Source organism: Aythya fuligula, chromosome 2 (genome assembly GCF_009819795.1).
Source record: "Aythya fuligula isolate bAytFul2 chromosome 2, bAytFul2.pri, whole genome shotgun sequence".
NCBI lineage: Eukaryota > Metazoa > Chordata > Aves > Anseriformes > Anatidae > Aythya > Aythya fuligula.
The window spans coordinates 60,344,715-60,360,666 of record NC_045560.1 but is presented as its reverse complement, the minus strand read 5'-3'; the positions used below and the strand labels follow the sequence as shown (position 1 = coordinate 60,360,666).

Below are 15,952 nucleotides of genomic sequence, written 5' to 3'. Positions count from 1 at the left end.
TGCTGATTTATTACTTCGAAAATTTGATGCAATAGTTGAACTGCATCTTGTATGTAATGCTAGTGACCTCAAAAGGCAGTATACACTGCGGATGAACTGAACCGTAAAATAATGATTAAAATCAAAACTGTAATTAAATACAATCAAAATTCACCAATCTATTGTGTTGAACGAAGTTTTAATTTTTGAGTGATTTTTATTTTTAGAACATCTGCGGTGTCTGTTTACCTGATCATTATAATTTGAGGTAAACAGAATACCTGCATTTCTTTCAGCTTCCGTATTTGAAATGTTTTATGTATAAGTTTGTAACTATCATAAAATGGTAGTTTGAATTACTGTCTTCATTTCACATTGCTCTCAAAATAAAAGGTTATAAAGTTAAAAATTCCAGAAGAAGACATAACAATGAATAATGCAAATAATTTTAAAAGCTCAGCAACTTCAGAAAGATATCAATACAATAAAACACAACTAAGATGATTGTACAGGTATAACTATTTAGAAGGACGACTCACCACAACTATAAACAAGCAGTAGTCAAGTGACTTCAGCAGAGCTCTGCTGATATTAAGAAAAGATCTGATGAAGTCCTGAAAAGGGATCTGCCCTTCCTGTGAAGGGACCTGCTATAAACACTGGGACATATTCAAGCTACCTAGAAATGCTGAAAGCTTACAACTCAGGAAAGCTATAAACTACAACATTCAACAACCATGGCACTTGGTAAGAGAATAGCGAGTCCTACACATCTTCAGGGAGAACAGAAGCACTACATGATTGAGAAGACCACACCATAAACATGTTCCTAATGCTAATGCAAGAAAAATTAGTTCCTTGGAAAGGACAGACTTAGCTCACACTCACCACCTCTTTCTGTGGAAATATTAAAAAAGAAAAAAAAAAAAGGCAGTTATTAAGAAATTTATTTCCCAGGTAAAATATTTGCCTTCAGGATAGAATATTCAATAGCATATACAAGTTTAAATTTTTAAAAAATATAGTTCTTTAAAGGAAATATTAAATAATATATTTGTCTATTATCTACTTGTTATGTATCTAAAAAGGAAAACTGTTTTATCTTACAAAGACCCATTCCCGAGTAAGGTTTCAGAGCACAATAACTAATAGTAAAAACTCAAAATCTATCCAGAATTTCACATAAGTCTCTGTGAACAGTATAGCAAAAATATACTGTGTATAAGCTGTTATGCTTACAGAAAGCTGAACCAAAAAAAAAAAAAAAAAAAAAAACAACAACAACAAAAACACTCAAAATTGATGACCTATAACTAAAATCTCCTTCACTTTGAATATAGTAGATCTCAAAGAAGAGAGCAACATGGTAATTTAAAAAAATGATAATAATAAATCATTTTTTTAAAAAGCATCTTTAAAATAAGTTTAGAACATCACACAGCATTAACTTATGCCGGCTCATTTGTAGCTAATCCTATTATTTTTCTCTCTTACTGATGGAAAGCAAAATTCCATGGGAATGAGAATGTGTGCATGCTTGGGATGGTCTAGTAGATACAGGTGGCCTAAATACTTGTTTATTACAAAAACTACTTCAAATTTTCTCACACAGCATTTTATTTCATCCCAGAAAAATATTTTACAAATGGTCAGTGAGAAATATAGTCTGACTCAGAAACTAAAATTTTGGACACATTCTTAATAAAACTGTTCTGAATTTTGCATTAGGTTAGAAGCTCCAGTATTCTATTTTTTGTCCTTCCAAAGTGAGATCAAAGGAAATGTAGAAATGTCAGCCATATGTTTGAGGCAGATGTTACGCTGCTTGGTAAATCTTAATTGTTGCTAATCTGAGCATGGCTTGAAGGCAAATTAGCAGTAGCCATAACATTGTTCTGATTGCTTCTTGATGAGCTGGGATTGGCTGAAAATTCAGCATTTATGTATTCACTCTAATTATCATTGTGTTTGAAATAAGTGCCACTGTTTTATAATTTCAACCTTTTCTTATCAATATTACAGTACTGAGATCAAATTCTGTCAGAAAGGCTTTGTTTGAGAAAGGCAAGTAAAAAGTCAGAAATAGTGTATTAGCATCTAGTGACCTTAAGAAAGCACCATCTGATTTTTATGCATTTTTGGTTTTGTGTTTATTTTATGACAAGATTTCTCTTGGAAGTCATTAAAAATATGGCATTTTGTGACATTCTTTTTTACTTCACCTTTTCAGATTTTATGATACACTCCGATCCCATTTCCTGACTTTTTTCCATGAGCATGGGAGATAAAACATGACTTAAAAAGGTCAGGATTCTCACCTAATTATATGCCTTTTGGAACTAAAAACACATGCTATAATTCAAGGCTTTTAAAAATATTCTGAAATTTAGCAACATTGCTGTAGACCAATAACCTATGAATAAATGGGCTATATACTTAGCTGGTGCAAATTGCTGTAATAGTCTACAGTGAACTAGACTAAATAGCAGCAGCTGAAAATCTGTCCCTATTTTATTTATTTTATTTTATTTTATTTTATTTTATTTTATTTTATTTTATTTTATTTTGTTTTGTTTTATTTTGTTTTATTTTATTTCCAAAGGAAAAATAAGTATGTAATGAAGGAAGCTTTGCACCTCTACTCATGTTGAGACGAACTTCTGTCCTCCTGAATGAACAAACTTGGTGACTGGGTAGTGCAGTGATCGCTATATATGGTGTAGGTGATTACTACTTGTCCTGAAACTGACTGCAACACAATTCATTAAAATAAGAAATAAGATCACCTTGGTGCCCCTTGAATGGTGAAGGCCTTGTCTGCATGCTGATCTCCCAGCTTCGTCATTACTTCATAGAGTTTGTGGCATAGCTAAGAAAACAAAAAAATTGTCTGAGCTTACATGAAATGCTACAGTGATGATTAAAAACACAGGTGATAAATCATGTTTGGTAACTGCTCTGATTTCTTTAAAATTGTAAATAGCTCTTTCCACAGATAAGCAGTGCTGCTTATATAAAAAGTCTAAGTGGAAACCTTTCAGAATCAAATAGAAACATTGTCAAAGATAACAGCAGTTCAAAAAAAAAAATGGTTTTAATAGAACAACTTTATAAATATGACTTACTGCTGTCTGCTCTCTGATGGAGGGAGTCACCTGAAGTTTGAAGCAACATGCACAGCAGAGAAGATTCATGTTACCCCTTCAAAAACCTGATCCCAACTCAAGTGGGACTTTGGTCAAGCAAGTTTTCTGTGTCATTTTGGTTTCTATAAGTTAATAAGTTACTATAGATAACAGAATTCCAACTAGGTGTTTAGCACATTCAAAAGGTCCTTACTGAAATTACTGTATTTACCTAATAGTGACAGATCTAATATTGCATTGCCGACAATGCATGTAATGATCTCAAAGGCTGTGGTTGACACACATTCTCTTGTTTAAAGCAATGTGGTGCTTAGCAGTTGGACATAGAAAAAATACTGAAGGCAAAAGAGTGTTCAGAAGAATAGAGAAAATATTAACATGAAAAGTGAAATTAATGCTATAACTGATAATGCATCATAATCCAGGGTTGTATGGACTACCTTTTTCTTAAGGAGAGTACAAAAATGGCAAATAGAAACCAATATGAGAATTATAGTGCAAATTTGAACCTAGGGCAAATTCTCATCTGTGCTGCTGCTTGATTTTTACTATTGTGTTACAAGACATTTATTTGCTGTTATGTAAACAAATACATCATATAATCCATTATACATGAGATACTAATTTTACTCACTAAAGCTATCTCCTTGTGAAACTTGGCTTCAAGACTGGATACATTTTTGAAGGTGTTCACATAGAAGCCAACTCGCCTATGGAAGATGGCACAGGGAAAGGAGAAAGAGAATAAAGGATGGGGGTAGGATGGCCACAAAGGAAAATGAATTAATTTTTTCCAGACCACAAGCAACATTCTTGACTACTATTCTGTGCAAAGCAAGTAATTTGAGTGAATATCAAAACTTCAAACTCATTTGCTCATGACTATTTCTGTTTCTGTTAAGAACCATCACATTTCACTCTGCACAGGAGGAACATACATTCACATACATTCACAGCTTAGAGTACTCAGCCTGAGTACTCAGCCTTCCCTAATGAAACAATCCTGAAATTCAGGCGTATGAAAGAAAATAATTTCTAATATAGAACAAACATTTTTGCACATGCCTTCAAAAATCTGCTTGCTTGGGGTGAGTGATTACGTGCCTTTCACACACTTTAACAGCAAGAGGTGTTTTCTTAGTTTTTGAATTATTCTTTTTCCCTGTTTAAAACTCTCGTATGTAATTTCTCTTAACTTCCATTAACCAAAATCATCTTTGGCTTAAGAATAAGCTTGCAAAATGTCAACTCTATGGATCATTTTCCTTCTGAAGAATTGTAATAACTAAAAATAGGACTCTGCAAGCATTTGCTTCCTAAAACACAGTTTCCAGTCTATGACTATTGCTCGAATTAAATTTTATCTTTCACTGAGACAGGCAACACACATATTGAAATAAAAGGGTCCTTACTCTAGATCATTAACGTGCAGTTTTACTTTTAGTAAACCCATAAAACAAATATATTGGAATGCTAAGAAACCTTCCAACTGAAACAGACAAAAACACAGCAAAAAAAAAATATTGATCTCAAATTTCATAGGAGTTAGTTCAGAAGGCAGAGGAGACAAAGCATACTTCAGTGACTCACAACGCACTTTCAGTCCAGACTGTCATTTGTTAAAGAAACGTAGCACACTAATGAGATGCTTATTTTTCTACTGCTTTTTTTCTCCTGCTCATTTTCTGTATAAACACCATCCATAGTTATACATCCTAAATAAATGATCTATTCCATCAAATGTCTTTACAGTACAAACACAGTCAGTGTAAAACAATGAAATGTGTATTCTGACGTAATCATAATTACATACTATTTTTTACTTTCTTATATTGCTTTGGTGTTATTTTATAGGAACTTGAAAACAACAATTATACTTTTGTAAAGTTCTTTGCTTCTATACCTTTTAGAGAAAAATGACCTATAAATAGATCCATTGCAAATCTTCTAGAACAGTATGTGGCTGCTCTATACAGTTACTCGACAGTGGAAATATTTGAACCTTTTTATCGATAGTTTTTGTTTGTTTGGTTGTTGTTGTTGTTTTTGCTTGTTTGTTTTTTTCTCAAAAGGATCAGGTATCCACCATTAAAGTTTCTGAGAAAGGTGATACAAGCAGTGGGCTCTAGTCAAAATCTGCCATTCTGTGCTCTGCCATAGGTCTTTATCCATTAAGTGGAGACATTCTTGCACCTTTTAATGAAGACATGATAAAGAAGTGTCTTAAGTGGCAAGGTATGCTGAAAGAAATAAGTATAAATATATTTACTTAAGTATAACTTTGTATTATTATCAGGCATTTTCCCTTTCACTGTTTCAAAAAGATGACGGACCAGATTTCAAGGACTTTCTATCAGCTCATTAAAATCTCCTGGTTTCCCTTCATTAGTCTCCCTTTAGGCCCTTTAGACAATATCTGTCTAGGCTTACCGTGACCACAGAGATGGCAACTCTTCTTGCAAATCAGTGTTAAACTCTTCAAACACTTTCTGTGCTTTCTGAAACTCTTCTTCTGCCTAAAACAAAAACAGGATGACTTCTCCTATCACTTTAAGACATAGCAAAACCTGACAAAGCTGTGTTTGCGTTTGTTTTTGTGTCTGTATTTAAATTTTTAACAAAGTATGTGACTTAGTCCCAAACAAAAAAGGCCAACACAGGATTTGCTGTGCCCTATATCTCGTTAAGAGAGAAAGTTAGATCTCAGATGGGACTCACTCCTAAAATTGGCTAAGCATATCCTCACCATACACCAAAATATTTAATATGCATATATCCTTAAGGATATCTATCACTAGTTCTACTTCTTAAAGTGGAAAGAGAAAAGAAGCTTTGCTCTAGGTCTCTGCACAGAAATGGAGATCCCAAAGTCATCAGTCAACATCCTTCCAAATGTGCTACCTTGGTAATCCTTCCTTCATCTTTTCTTTTTGAGCTCTGCAAGGCTTCTAGATGATGTCTTGCACTGTCATAGTCCACTAGCTTTCTGCTTCGTTTTGCAATCCGAGTCTACACAGAGGTAAAAAGGAAAGTCAGCACAATTGACACTTTTTTTTTTTTTTTAATTATTTTACCTATGTAGTTCTTCAAGTTTTTTACATGTTTCATTCTCCCTCATTTGCCATTCATGCTGACTGAGTATAACAACATAAAGGAGCATGGGCATGGATGGAAAAAGAGACATACTAATCACCTTTTTTTAAAGAAAAGGGAGAAGAGAAGAGAAGAGAAAAGAGAAGAGAAGAGAAGAGAAGAGAAGAGAAGAGAAGAGAAGAGAAGAGAAGAGAAGAGAAGAGAAGAGAAGAGAAGAGAAGAGAAGAGAAGAGAAGAGAAGAGAAGAGAAGAGAAGAGAAGAGAAGAGAAGAGAAGAGAAGAGAAGAGAAGAGAAGAGAAGAGAAATCTATTTACAGATTGCTTGTAAGACTTTTTTTGTGGGTGTAGTGAGATATCAATGTTATGCAAGACTTGTCTCATTTTCCAGAATAAGTGGACCTGCTAAACTCATGGTAACACTGTGCTTTTACCTTACACATAATGTGCAAATTTAGTGAATAATTAACTCATTTTTTTTAGAGTAGAAAAAAAGCTTAAAACATAATTCTCAGTATGGCTCTGACACATAACTTAGATATAATATATTAGGAACAATGAACATCAAATAGGCTTTTAAATTTAACTGCAAAAGTCCTTTGATATATATATTGACTTTACAAAGCTCTACATTATATCTGAATTTCACATGCAGAAGCAGACATAAGCACAGTTTGACTTTGTATCAAATTTGAGACTGAATATCAGTGATGTTGGGATTTTTTTTTATATTAGTTCCTGACGTAAATGTCAAAGGAGATGGCTGTATGATACCTATTCAATTCTAAATCATCACAAAGAATTTCCAGCTATGTTTGTATAGCCACATCCAAATATTAAAGTATCTACTTCTCTCTTTTAACCATTCTTTATCCCCATGCATTTCATTTAGCAAACACCTCCCTGAACTGTACACCAAGAGAGACCTGGGAGAAGCTAGAATCTGCGTAACAGTCTCTCCTCATGTCTACTACAAAGTCTTACTATAACTAATTAAAAGACAGGAAACATGGTTTAGTTAAGAGAAAGACATTTAGATAACCACAGGTGCATCTGGCTAATAACAAAAGGCCTGCTTTTCATCTTGAAATTATCTGGCAGTTTAACAGCTGTAGAGCTTAATCCATCCTTTTTGAAGTCAATGAGAATTTTCTCTTATCATATAAAATTGAAGCAGGAAAAAGCATTGTAAAAGTTTTATGAATAAAGGCTAATTTACATCCAAGTACTACAGCATGAAAATTATTTTGGAAAATTAGTGCAGCCTGATGTCAAGGATTAGTTTACAGACCTACAGAAGAGAAAGACACCACCCCAATCTTTTTACTTTTTTTTTTTTTTTTTTTTTTTTTTTTGCGTGTGTGAAATTTAATTTTATGTTTATATTATGACTCAACATTAATTGGTGATTTTTACAAACTGTCCTTTATAGGGAAACATTACTGTACTTTGATATCAGGAAATTGTCCTAGATACGTATCCAAGGTCAACAACGACCCATCCACCAGTTTTTGATGGAAGTCTTCCCAAAGTTCATCACATTTCTGTAAAGGCAGATGGAAAGAGAAAAATGCACTTAATAGTTTAATTCCACATCAAACCTAGGGGAAATACAAATGTAAATGGTAAAGATTAATCTTTCTGAGGTTTTAAAATCTTCTTTATGTCAATAAATCAGAATGCAGTTATAAACTAAATTAAAAAGAACACTTTGACATTGCAAGCTTTAATTAACAACAAACGAAGTTTCAGTTTAATAATTAGTTTTTTTTTCATTCATTCAGCTAGTAAGTGCTGTGTGAATATAATAATATCATGGATTCAAAGTCTTCCTCAGGGTTTCAGATTCCTGAGGGTGACCAATGCAGAATCTGAAGCAGGTCTAGCATAGAGTATGCTCACTGATGATGAACCTTCCTTACAGAGATGTACAGCCAACAATGAAAAAAAAAAAATAAAGGGAAAAAAAAAAAAGGTGGCTTTTCCAGCTATCACAAGGATCTGTAAGCTTAGTTTTGCTTTGTCATTTTTCAAATAAAACCTGTGGAGGTCCTCCCTAAGAAAGGTCTATCCTTCCCCTCATAATTTTTGTGCCATTAAGATGTATGTGATGAAATTGCTGGCTTACAGACCAAACTCCACCTTGCACTGCTAGAGAACTAGGATTCCAGATCTGAAACTTGCCAACTTAAATAGGCAAAATAAAAAAAATTAATTCCAGAAGCTACTGTGGTCTTCCCCAGTCCTCTTTGTAGCTTGTGGGCAGCAATCTTTGCAGCTTTAAGGTTTTTAAGAACATGTTAATGTAGCTGATGTTACAAGGAACAGGGTGCCAGTCTTTGCCAAAAGCAAAATCCTGCTGCATAGTGACATAGTGCTTGAGGTCCTGGATTTTCAGCTGAGCAAGGAATTAGCACATGTTAAACATCCTGTTCCCCCTTTGCACATTTCAAAATGTCTGAATTTCCTTAGATGGGAAGGTTACTAACGGGGCTGTTAAGTCCAGAAAGCTACTCCCTAGTGTTTACTTTACCACAAGCTACTATAGGACATATTGTAAATGCTGTGTGATGTCAGCGTTCAATTCATTCATTTGCTACCCTAGCAGAGCCCCTAATGGATTATTATAATCTATTAATCATGTTTATAAAATACCTCATTTATTAAGATAACATTTAATCACAGTGGTTAACAGAGCATTAGATCACAGCAAACAACTGCCTGTCCTGTGCATTTGATGTACATGTTGGACAATTTTAGATCATGGAGGTTTTCTAAGCTAATGGGACCAAAACCAACACTGAAGAGTCCTTTAAGACATCATCTTTCCTGCCACGCAGAAGTAGGTCACTTTGATGTACCCTTTTTGGAAGGATAATTTATATCTTGGACAGCACAAACAAACCATTCTTTTGAGTTGCAGGTTGGTGGATGCATAAATCTACACTTGTGTCATATTGGGACAAAAATAGGAGCAGTGATTTAGTAATGTTGCCCACATGAGTCTCTGATTAAGAGCACACACCTAACACTTGTTTCTATACCTAATAAAGAGTAAGGGTCAAATCTTGGTCCTTGTATGCACAATTACAAATTCTGAGTGTACAATTTAATAGCCTATAAATACAAGGTGAGGTGCAACAGCAAGATATAGCAGCAGGTTTTCCAGCCATTTAACCTAAAAGGATATAAATGGTATGGTATAGTAACTTACACTGTTTGGAAGTTGAATGCTTTTAAAATCAAAAACATGTCATGCCTTCAGCAGCAGGTAAGTGTAGAGGAAGGCAACCATAGGGAAGAAAGCAATCATTAGGCTGATTTGGGAAGACCACTCTGTCTTCCAATTTCTTGTTAATGATACTATCCAGAAGGCCCTGCACATTGAATCCCAGGTGGTTAAAAGCTGCGTTGATAACAGTTTACACCTTCTTGTCACCACCAGCAATTTTGCTGACAGAATTCCCCAGATTTAAGGATGTTTACTTAGGCACCTCAAGTACCTCAAGCCAGACTCCCACTGTACCTTCTAGAAAAGCCTGTATTTCTCTAATCACTGAAGGAACCTAGTAAAGGCTGAAGTGAACAGCACCCTGCAACTTAATTTGGACTTAAAGTCTAAATTCTTGCCAGAGAGAGACAAGTGCTCCAACAGGTACTTTGCTTAGTGTTACAGGCTTTGTAGTTATTAAACAGCACACAAGAATAAGCAGATTGAATAATTTTCAATATTCAATTGCTTTGAGAATCCTGACTGTAAAACTGCATCATGTACACTTTTCCTAAATAGCTCAGATTAATCCATTTGCAACCAAAATACTACTTTTTTCTTCTTGCCATGCATCTTACCTCTCCAATCATCTTCACATCTTCTCGTCCATACCAATCTGGCTCATAGACTTCATGGAGAGACTCTGTAAGCTTCTTTGAGGCATCTTGCATGCCTGTAATTAGAAAAAGGAACATAGGAAGTTGAAGGAACAAAAGGAAAAAGGAACTACAAGAGACAGTTAATAAATATCTTTATTTCAGCCAATGTGTACCCCACTTCCCTCTGCCATGTTTAGAACATAATTTTCAAGAGCTGAAACAAAAGCATTATATTCAGCCAGCTCTCCCAGATTAATAAGAAATGTCTCCCATAGTAGAATTAACCCATATTTATATACATGAAAAAAATTCCTATCAAATTTGGAATTTCATTTGCTATTCTGAACTAAACGTATCTGAACACAAAAACAACTCTGAGGGTAGTCCTGCTCACTAGAGACATTTAATACCTTCATCAAAACACTATCACTCAGAAGCCAAACAAACAGCTTGACTTTGTTTATTCTCATCTCTGCCTTCCTATAGAATAGCTTCCTAGTTTGTCCATAATGAGTACCATGCCTGCCTGTGTGCAAAAGGAGGTATCTCCAGGGTGAGGTGGTTAAAATGGCAGAGATTCTGGGAATTGCTGTCTATGGAATGGACATAGGAGAAAAGTTAGAAGGGTTCCACCCTGAACAAAAGTGCTCCCTGGAATAGAAGAGGTTGTACAAATCACAGAATCACAGAATTTCTAGGTTGGAAGAGACCTCAAGATCATCGAGTCCAACCTCTGACCTAACGCTAACAGTCCCCACTAAACCATATCCTTAAGCTCTACATCTAAACATCTCTTAAAGACTTCCAGGGATGGTGACTCCACCACTTCCCTGGGCAGCCCGTTCCAATGCCTAACAACCCTTTCGGTAAAGAAGTTCTTCCTAACATCCAACCTAAAATTCCCCTGGCTCAACTTAAGCCCATTCCCCCTCGTCCTGTCACCAGGCACGTGGAAGAACCCCCACCTCGCTACAGCCTCCTTTAAGGTATCTGTAAAGAGCAATAAGGTCACCCCTGAGCCTCCTCTTCTCCAGGCTGAACAAGCCCAGCTCCCTCAGCAGCTCCTCGTAGGACTTGTTCTCCAGGCCCCTCACCAGCTTCACAGCCCTTCTCTGCACCCGCTCAAGCACCTCGATGTCCTTCTTGTAGCGAGGGGCCCAAAACTGAACACAGTACTCGAGGTGCGGCCTCACCAGAGCTGAGTACAGGGGGACGATCACCTCCCTAGCCCTGCTGGCCACACTGTTTCTTATGCAAGCCAGGATGCTGTTGGCCTTCTTGGCCACCTGAGCACACTGCTGGCTCATATTCAGCCGACTATCAACCATCACTCCCAGGTCCTTCTCAAAGAAGGCAAAATGTATCTCAGGACTTCTTTGTTTCCTTGTTTTCAAAGTTTTTTTTTTTTGTTTTTTTTTTAAGTTTCAAGAGCTTTCATATGTAAAGTGAGACTGATTAAGAAAAGTTTGTTATTCTTGTGCCTGTAATAATGATGGTGACCTAAAGGTATGCAAGTAATGAAGCAAAGGACTGGCAAGAGCTGAGGCAGTGTCTGCAAGCTGAGGGAAAAGCCATGTCTGAACCTGGGGAGTGTGTTGCAATGGAGCTGGCTTTATGAAGAACAATTATCCTTTATGCCAACCCACTACATGTAGTTGTATGTGGAGCCCACTGCTTATTTACACTTGCAGTGGGGTGGTGTCCACAGAGAAGTGCACTGAACCTAACAGCATCAGTCACCTTTGGAGCTCTTGCCACTTCAGATGAAACAACAACAGGGACTATTTATCATTATGACTCTGTAATACAAAGAAGATCTGGATTAAATGTAAAGTAGCTTCCATTATATTCCAAGAAAGAGCCTAAATCTGTCTGCAGTGAATAAATTGCTGCCCTCAGTGATGGCACTGGGGTTTGCCTTTCTGTCTGGGTGGTGCATGAATACATTAGATGTTGAATATGGTTTGGAAACAGATAAAAAAAAACTGATCTCACATAAGACACTAAGTTCAGAATCAGTAATTTTAAAATGCCAAATGTATTTCAACTTCTTTGCAAAATCTGAACAACATTAACTGCTAAAAATATGTTTGACCTGCATTAACTTAAAACAAACAGACAAACAAAACAAACCTCATTTTTTCTCCAGCCAAAGTCTGCCTGCTGCAGCATGTCTATGCTGTCTTGAAAATATCTCTGGTGTGATTTTCAGATTTAACTGGCTGGATTTAGGAATAATACCAAGCTTTCACCCTTTAATCAAAAGGTGCTTGCCAAAACAGAGTATTTGATTTCTTCGGGGATTGTCTTGGGGGTACTTCTAAATGACAGCGCTCAGCTCGAAGAATTTGTATAGCATAAGGATTTAAGATGCTTTTCTTCCTTCTCTCCTTCGTGGTTATGTATCTGGTTAAGAAAGAGTTACTGAACAGAGGTTGTATTTGTTTGTTTGTTTGTTTGTTTTGTCTATAATATGCCAGATTATAGTAAAATATAGATGATCTTTATACATTTTTCCAGGTAGGACTCGTTTAAAATCTTCTTTCATGACACTGCATATGAATAAACTCTGGAGGTGAGGCAAAACCAGCAGTGTCACCATGCTTAAGAAGGCTGTATTCTGTCCAGTTGGGGTGCAAATCCCTGCTCACGTTTGATCCTTTCTGATACCTGAACTCCTGCCCTCGAGGACACTGCGCACTAAACCTGCAACCTAAATTCTCGCGGCAGCATATGAACACAGCTTCTCTCTAATCTCTCCTGCAGTCTGCATTCAGCTCAGCCACAGACTAGTCTCTGGGAAAGCACCTTTACCTACATAGATTTTTTTGTTGTTGTTGTTAAATACTACAGAATTCAGACATGTACCTGCTTAAGAGAGTAAGTAAAAGACCCTTAAAATCCCACACTCAAGGCATACCGATGCATGCCAACTTTTACACGTTTTTCAGCCCTGAGAATCTGGTAATCTTATTCAATCACAATCCCTGCAAAAAGCATCAGTCAAATCCAGCTGTGGTGTGAGGCAAGGGGCATTATAACATTTGGCTACCTTGGTCAGAAGGCTTCAGCAGGAAATTCCCACAGGACAAGACCACCAAGGCTACTCTTTTCCTGCTGTATCTATACCATATTTACTGCAGTACCTCAAATGAGTGCATAAGTAAATACTAATCTGGTGGCTTCACAATCTTTTTCATGACCACAGCATGAATTTACAATGTCCACAGATTTCTCTCTTTATTTATTTTTATTTGGCTGTTTTTCACATAGATATTTTTCTTATATACTGATATTTTTTGTGTGTTATTCAGCACTTAAGTTAAGAGGATTAGCATCATCCATAGACTGCAAGCTGCCTCTGCTGCTTTCAGCTGCTATAGCTAAGAACGATAAATTGTTTAAAGCAAGTCATGAAAGCATTATGAAATTTGAAAATATTTTTTATTGATGATGAACAGTTAGAAATGTATATTTAATATTAACTGTTTCATTAAGTACCATTTATTCTTGGTAATTGGGTCACTTATTTAATAACTATAAATGCCGAAATAATTGGATTGCTTAGAAAAAATGATGTTCACTGAAGTCTGAGGCTCTCACATGAAATCATCCCTCTTTCTTTGGGAAAGAGATCCTGTACCTGGAACCCTAAAGGATTCCCAAAGGCACACATGCACTAGGGACCCTCAGAGGGGGTGTGCAGAGACATTACCATTACAGAGCCCTATGGATGACAGAGAGTAAGTTACTCTTTACCATCACATTTCTCATGTACTGAAACTCACATGGACATTGAGACCAGTCTGGGACTCCATGTCGACCTCAGGACCCACATACTGGGGTTTCCTCAGTTTCCTCATGCCCTGACAGGGAAATCTAGGCAGAATCATGGAGAAAATTCTATCTTCTCAATTAAGTGAGGCACCTTGGTCTGGCTTTTAATATTTTATTATTTCTTAGAATCATCAGATCATTTAGGTTGGAAGATTGAGTGGGGAAAGAGAACTTCATGTAAGGTTCTCCAGGGAATTGAGAGGTTCTCCTGCCACATGGGGTGTATTTATTATTGCCTATTAGTTTCCACTAGAACAACTCAACTGTTTCATAATTCATTGCTAAATTTTACAGAAAGATGGCAAAGGGTTTTCTTTCTTCTAAGAAATTAAATGATTGATTTTAAGACTTGTGTACCTGAAGGATACGTGCAATTCTGTCAGCCACGTACTGACAATTAGGTAGTAAATCTGCTTACAGCCCCTCCGAACCTCAATTTCTCTTCCTATAGACCAGTTACTATTTCTCACTATGTTAAGCCACATGATAAATATTTTTTTATGATGCAGGATTCTTTTCACCTCTGTCACCTTCATGCAAATCCAGGTATATATCTCCCCACCTGTACTTATACTTGCAAAGAGCTCAGGGTAGAAAATAGGACGCTGATTTAGAGTTTCTTTAACAATTGGCCCATAAAACCTTTTAAGTCACTTACAGCTCTCAAAAGCTCGAAGAAAATATCATGGAGTAGAGAATCCAGATACACGTTGCCAAGGAGACACGAGGAGACAAAAGACCCAAGGCATGAGATGACTACAGCTGTGGGAGACAGTACGCAGCATTGGCAGTACAACCATTGGCAGTGCATAGCAGACATGGAACTACCAGGCAGGTGAAATAAAGTAGCACATAAAAACCATTCAAATTTACAATAGCTTTATGATATGGTTCCTCTGGGTCTTTGAGTAACCAGCAGTAAAGGTAAGGATCCAGCTGAGACTAAGAAGCACCTCTGAATTAGGGAAGGCGTCTGAATACATCAAAAATTCTATTACTTGAAGAATGTGTGATACTAAACCTCAGAAAACATTGAGTATATTAAAATGAAGGGATGAATGGTTTTAAGAAGGATCCTTTGACCATTCCTTGCTTAAATTGTGCCCAAATCTCATACTTCAGCTTTCAATATTCAGTCACTCAAAAGTCATGCAGCCAAATGACAACTACTTGAACTGACAACATTCCAGCTTCATAAATTGCATTTAGTTAAAATTATCTATCCTGCTGATTCCTGAAACCCTTTAAAATTAACCCTGTAAAGTGAACTGCTTTTCTCTCACTCTAAGAATACAAGGATATCAGGCGCATTTATATGATCAGCCTTTTCCTGTTCAAAATGAACCCTTGAGCGCAGCATGCCTCCAAAGCCTAGATGTCTTACATACTGGAATCCCACTCCAGTGCCTAAATACCCATAGTGGAGGTTCCCATGCTTCTCTGCATAGCCACCCCAAAATTTTTAATTATGGCTGTCTTTCAAAGAACAGCAACACAGAGCTTGTAGCAGTTGCCAAATATCCTTCTGCTACCTGAAATCTGGAGGGGCTTTGGCCACTGCTGAGCTCATCAGCTTTGGGGAAGACCCAGAGTTGCGTATCTTGGACTACTACTCTTGGCCACTGTCCCAATCCTCAGAAGGAATGTGTGCCAACACATGTACCAAGGATGCCCACTGCTGGCTTGTTGGCTTTGGAGAATAATGTTTTTTTATGCTTTTGTGAGCTGCTTATGATTGGATCTTTTTAAAGACATGAAGATAACAAGGTATTAGCAAACACTTTACATTCCCAGGGAGAAAGTCAATCCAAGTTACTTTCAAATATGGACTTATAGGCTGCAACAAGAGAAAGATGCAGAACAGAAAAGCACAGCAAAAAAGGCAAAACTTGCACAATGAAAATTTTCACACAAAGTTAAAGGCAAAACTTGGTGCAAAGAATGGCCCACTAGACAGTAAAGCAACAAAAGGACCACTAATGCACAAAGTAAAAGGAAAGGAAGAGAGAGAGAAAGAAAATGAAACATGG

General features: G+C 36.6%; 1 protein-coding gene across 3 annotated transcripts in view; it reads right to left on the bottom strand.

Moving 5' to 3' along the window:
* AMPH (amphiphysin) overlaps window positions 1-15,952 on the bottom strand; it is a 133,327-nt gene that overhangs the window by 48,060 nt on the left and 69,315 nt on the right. For all 3 annotated transcript variants that reach the window (XM_032182092.1, XM_032182090.1, XM_032182093.1), the window contains exons 4-9: window positions 10,065-10,159; window positions 7,664-7,759; window positions 6,027-6,134; window positions 5,556-5,641; window positions 3,760-3,835; window positions 2,766-2,848 (exon numbers count right to left, since the gene is read on the bottom strand). In XM_032182092.1, coding sequence (XP_032037983.1) covers window positions 2,766-2,848; window positions 3,760-3,835; window positions 5,556-5,641; window positions 6,027-6,134; window positions 7,664-7,759; window positions 10,065-10,159 — 544 coding nt within the window. The remainder of the gene's footprint in view (window positions 1-2,765; window positions 2,849-3,759; window positions 3,836-5,555; window positions 5,642-6,026; window positions 6,135-7,663; window positions 7,760-10,064; window positions 10,160-15,952) is intronic.